The sequence below is a fragment of the Botryllus schlosseri genome, chromosome 3 (genome assembly GCF_051294905.1).
Source record: "Botryllus schlosseri isolate E-star chromosome 3, Bs_hap1, whole genome shotgun sequence".
Classification (NCBI taxonomy): Eukaryota; Metazoa; Chordata; class Ascidiacea; order Stolidobranchia; family Styelidae; genus Botryllus; species Botryllus schlosseri.
The window spans coordinates 2,912,054-2,918,053 of NC_137238.1; the positions used below are offsets into that span (position 1 = coordinate 2,912,054).

General features: G+C 38.0%; 1 protein-coding gene across 3 annotated transcripts in view; it reads right to left on the reverse strand.

Annotated features, from left to right (window-relative positions):
• Positions 1 to 1,828, reverse strand: part of LOC145435566 (uncharacterized) — a 140,604-nt gene extending 138,776 nt beyond the window's left edge. Inside the window, exon 1 of one of the 3 annotated variants that reach the window (XM_080312849.1) lies at positions 1,470 to 1,828. In XM_080312849.1, coding sequence (XP_080168975.1) covers positions 1,470 to 1,557 — 88 coding nt within the window. In that variant the 5' untranslated portion in view covers positions 1,558 to 1,828. The remainder of the gene's footprint in view (positions 1 to 1,469) is intronic. The other 2 variants (XM_080312850.1, XM_080312851.1) reach the window with 2 other exon arrangements.
• Positions 1,829 to 6,000: the final 4,172 nt, after the last annotated feature.

Here is a 6,000-nt window from a genome sequence, read left to right on the forward strand (position 1 = left end):
ACTTCGTGACAAGGTTATGGGATGATTATGACTTCGAAAATGTGTTATTTCACGTAAGCTTTGTAGCTTTGTACTATGTTTCGTATGCTTTAATGCAGCCAATTATTGTTTTAAGCCATCTAAATTGGAAACTAGCATCAAAACTATAATTCTCGTTGATAAATTAACTTTCAGTAGCGAGGAGCTTGTAATTTCAGTACTCGAAAATATCGTATTTTACTACTCGACTCGAATCATTAAAATTAATTCTCGATTCAGATTCGAGTAGGCCTACTCGAATCATGGTGCCCAGCCCTAAGTATAATAAGACAAATTATACTGAATGACCCACTGTTCATCAACTTCAAAATTTGCCAATAGCTCTGTGGCCCACAATCAAGTGATTGCCTCTCGGTTAGTTTAAGCCTTGGTTGTTTTAAGCCTTGGTTGGTTGGTTGGTTGGTTGGTTGGTTGGTTGCAGTGTTGGGATCAAGTCACTACCTTCGAGTCACGAGTCATTTTGAGTCGTTGCACATTTTGACTCGAGTCAAGTCAAGTCAATCGATTTTCGAAGGTGACTCGAGTCAAGTCAAGTCACTCGAATTTTGGAGGTGATTCAAGTCAAGTCGAGTCAAGTCAAGTCAAGTCACGAGTCCAGTCACAATTCAAGTCAAGTTTCCTTTTTGGAGGCATGCTTACGTCATTGCATTTTGCTAGCTGACTGAAATACAGATTGAGGGGTTGTTGATTCTGGACCTATGAACGAATATAGAGTTAAATATAAACGCAAGAAGGGGCTTTATTACTCACATATACGTAGAAATGCTTAACTACGTACGTATAATTGCATAGCCTCTGATTATAGTTACCAGCCAAATAGAGTATAGAGAAACGAGTTGATAAGATGCAATACATTACCCATTTACAAATTGATATGATACAATTCCAGCCTGCGCCGATGGTTGAGGGCTATATAAATTATATTGGAATTCAATTTCAATAAAACAGGAGGTTTGCTTAAGTTAAGAACAGAGAACAGAAATATACATTTTGCTATTAAATTACTTTACTATACACTTTACGACAACGTAGCTGTAAGCTTCGATTACTTCGTCTGCGATCAATTTATATCTGAGCGAACAATGGAAGCTCAGTAAAACGCACGATCATTGAATGATTGGTCGCTCTCATGTGTTACACCATCCTTTCGCGTACAATCCGGACGTATGCAAGATACAATGATTTATATCCACATCGATTGTTTGATGACTCGAAATTGACTCGTGAATTTTGCTCCGAGTCCGCGTCCACATTTCTAATACGCCGAGTCAAGTCAAGTCAAGTCATTTTAGCAAAGCGACTCGAGTCAAGTCAAGTCATACGAAAAAGTCATGACTCGAGTCATTCCAACACTGGTTGGTTGGTTGGTTGGTTGGTTGGCTGGTTGGTCCTGGTTGGCTGTATCCGTACTATTAGTATATTATTCTTACCTGAGAAGTCATTGGTGTAATATATGGTGGTTTCAATTTTACAACCGCCCTCAACACAGTTCGAAAATAATTTTTGGAGTTTCGCCATGTTACTCGAACCTGCGAAAGTAAATCATTTCATCATGTGGAATCATGCGATATCGCAATGAGTCTCATGAAGTGTCACGTTCGCATGTTTGGTATTATAGTAAAACGTTTATAGTGCGATTATCGTCATTGTTATTGTTATAGCACAGCGAGGTGGAAAAGTAATGGACATTTATATAAAGAAAGAAGATTATATTAATTTATCTGAAGAGATCTAATAGGCTATCAATTATAACGACTTATAAAACATGTTATTGTAATATTTTTTCATGTTAGAGCATATATAAGCCTACATCTGATGCGAGGTACATTAACTCATTCTCATTTCGTACAAATTTGATGACGAGGATAGAATCAACCATTTGGAACTCAGCGAACATGTCGTACTGAAATATAAAAGAATGAAATTAGGTAATATTTAAGCCTTCAGTCTACATGATACATACATATACAACATCACGTTACACGCATACGAAATATAGAGGCATATAACAGTACGGGCCTTATTATTAAAACCATCCACTATTCAGCCTGCTATTGAATTGTATTCATCCCCCCTAATTTAGCGGGGGGTCAATTTCGAACTGGTCTGATGTCGATTTCCATTGATTATTGGCTATGATTCGAAATGAAATTGAAAAAAAGTGTTATCGAAATCAGTGATTCTTAATTTTGCTTTGATTGCTATCTTACATCAACCTCTTGATTCAAGTTTTAAATAAAACTTAATTTTTATTAATCTAGTAAGAGATGCTCTCAAAACGACACTCACTTGAGAATTAGGTCTCTAAATTACAGTATCTATCTGCTGATCAGTTCATATCTTCATCGTGGTCGCAGATTTCAGTGGCACGATTGAAATATCATAACTCGCTTACATCGAACTTACATCAGTAGAAAAGTTTTTCAATCATGCTGAAACGGAGACCATGAAAATGCTGACCCGAAATCGAAGACAATTGATGGGTCACATAAGGTCAATATGAAGGGATTCTGAAATTGTGGTGAGCTTGAACCGAAAAAAATTCTCCACGAAAAATCAAAACTTCAGGAATTGATTATATCCAAGCTATATAATAGTTGACGGGCCAATATATGGCATTATCCTAATATTTTCATGAGTCATGACATACCGTCATTGTCAGTGCGCCTGCCTTTTCGGGTGCGCAATGGTGATCCCCTGAAAACAAGTGAGTAATCTTTAAATGAGTATCTTAGGGAATTACTCTATTCAACTCGGTTTATCTTTACGGTACTGCTAGATGTAGACACTATACTATAGGTTGGAGATAATTGACCCCACTATTCGAGTTTCGAGTGTTTGTAGTTTTGGAATAATCCATGCCTGTAAACTCAACCTAAAAATGACGCGAACGCGGTTCATAGTTATCATATATTTAGACAAGTGGTTCTTTACCTTTAATAACTTGGCGAACACTGCGATCCTTCGGCGAACCCCATACATTCGTCTATTCACAAAACTCTATCGCATTACACATCTAATATATTACCATTTACTAGAGCACAAAATTGACTGCGCATCCACAGCAGTGTTAATAGTACAAAGCAATTCAAACGTGGTTGTCACGCAAATCAACGTGACTTCCGCAGTATGAGTCTGGTGTGTGCCTTCACCTCTAGCGTACTGCTAGGGCTCGTATGAACCCCCGTTGAGAATCACGGATTTAGAAGTATGATGAGCATTGGTTGAACTGGATTGTTTCCTGATTCAATCTGTCAGAATTGCCCAATAAATATAGCCGCTTTATCATGAACACTGGGAGTCAACACAACATTGTGTCTCTATGGATGTTAGATTGACACGCCTCTCATGGTTGTTTCGGCATCCTTTAATCTGTTGATTGCGTCACATTATGTCTTGTTTATCATATTGTTCGAGTGAATAAAAATGATAACATCCCTGATTTCATATTTTTTTCGGAGAGTATAGGGCCTACTGACTAAATGATTTTGTAACAATACTGTACCAAGCGAGTTCGTCCCGAAAAACAAGAGAATCAACAATATCCAGTGGGCGAACATCACGGATGTCATTAATTTCCTGTCGAAAAATAAACAATGAATTGATGATATATTATAGGTTCATTATAAATATCATTCGCGTAATACAAACGTAGTGTATAGATTCCTTGTGTTTGTAATTAAGTCTGGGCAGAATAGAGTACCTCCGTGATTTGATTGTAGCTTCGATTTTTATGTCGTCATAACAGTATGGAAGATGGGGAAAATTCAAATACATACCTTTCATGCGACCAAAAATAATGCAATGCCAGTTCTACATCACATTAAAAAATATTTGGTATCTTTTCGACCTATTTCATTGGATTTTGTTAAAATGCTGTGGGTTGCTCACGACTCGGCAGACCACTGCATAGCTTTGTACGATGTTTCGTGTGCTGAGGTTTCAAGGCTGCCGCAGCAGCAAATGGTATGGAAATATAGTTTAAGGAGATGGATTGAATCTTAGCTGCAATTATCGTATAATTTCAGTACTCGATGAAAGCATCTTCCACTGCTCGACTCAAATCATTAGAACTAATGCTCGATTTAGATCCGAGTGGAGTACTCGAATCATTGTGTCCGGCCTTATTCAAAATCTTTGAGTGGCCAATTCATAAATTTGCATTATGCAATATTGTAGCATACTAAAAGTGTATGTTATTTTACATCAGTTCTTTGCCGAACTCCACTAAAGATTTGCCCAAACGTAACCTTTCCCAATAAGGAATCGTATGGCGAAAGTCGTATGTGAAGTACTGGTATTTTTACAAGTCAATAAATAGTCAAAGTCGTGTATTTTGTTCTTGCCAACTGTAATTTCTGGTCACTAAAATCGCTTTTCGACTATACAATTACATCCTGGTTCGGATACAGAGCATCGGATACAGAGTAATGTTGACGTCAGCAATTTTACTATTAATAGTTTACCCACAGTTGAAATGTTATGGCTTAATGCCAACAATGGAGCATTATCGTGACATGAGTTGTCTGGTAGCTGGTCTGACTAACTCAGGGGTTCCGAAAGGGCGGGCCATGGCCCACTGGTTGGTCACATGATTAATTTGAGATGGGCCACAAAGCTATTTCAAAAATTGTAGATTTAGTAAAAATTTAGTTATATTTCTTATGTTCATATATTCAAACATATACTCATTATTCATATTATCGAATTATACGTTGGCTACAAAGCTTTTCATCCGACTATGATGAGATATAGTAGCACGTATGGAGTCACAATGTACAAGTCGAAAATGGTAGGGGAAACGGCGGCTTTTATCCCCCGGCTATGGCAACTTACGGCTAACAGCAACGTAAATAATTTCTGTCATATAATATCTGGAACTTAATGCTGAAGTGACCAAGTATTCCGACAATGTCATATGTCGTATGCCCTTGAAAAGGGCGTGCATTAAACTCGAACTGAAGTGCATTTGATGTAGATGTACGGTACTTCTGTAGGTCGTATTATTATACGATCTTCCGGGCCGTAACTGTCGCACCCCAAAACCCGAAGGGGCCTGAAATTTCGTTGGTTGTTTGTTGCATGAGATGTATTCATCTTGAAAATATTCGTCGCCATTCGCGCGACTTCATGTCTAGGTCTACACTTTAATACGATTATTACGACAAAAATGTGCTATAAGTCGGAGTTATGGGTAAAAATGAAGAATATCGGCCTGGTGTAAATGACCATAGTAGTCGATAAACACCATGGATGCCACAAAACAAATAAACAAACAAAGTAGAATGACCGCTGTAAATTCCTTCTCAAATTTCAAAGAAAACGTTTCGTTGAGTCGCCGGATACCTTTAGTGGTCAACTGTAAGGCGTCACTTTCGAAATTGCAAAGTGCATCGATGCCACTAACGCAATAGTATATGACAACACCACCCTTTTATACGGGTGCCAACATACACCCAGAGCAAACGAAATCAGAATCTACCTTATACCGCTGTATAAATCGACCACAACACTTTACACATTTTGCATGCACGTAGGAACGAAGGAAGGTATGCGCGTAGGCCCTTTCGGTGTGAAGTGACCATCTTTTCGATAAGAGTGTACTGATTGCTAAAATCTCTTTCGCCCAGTCCTTGTGACAGGGTTGCATTTAAAACAAATATCAACTTAAAACAAACATGTTTAAAACAAGGCCCGTCTGAAACGGTAATTTAACGCAAACGCCGATATCGGTGACCTATCTGTTCATTTTGAGGATGTTTTAAACCGGGATGGGTCATATGATTTGGTATGGTATATCTTGACGATATCATCGAACATTGTACCAAGTTTCAAGTTTGTCAGTCCGCGACTAAGGTAGGAATTGCCTTATTCAAATCGACTACGTATAGGTGTGCTCGAAACTGAAACTAAACTACTACTATTTTACGCAAAATTCGCCATTGATATGTTTTGATTTTG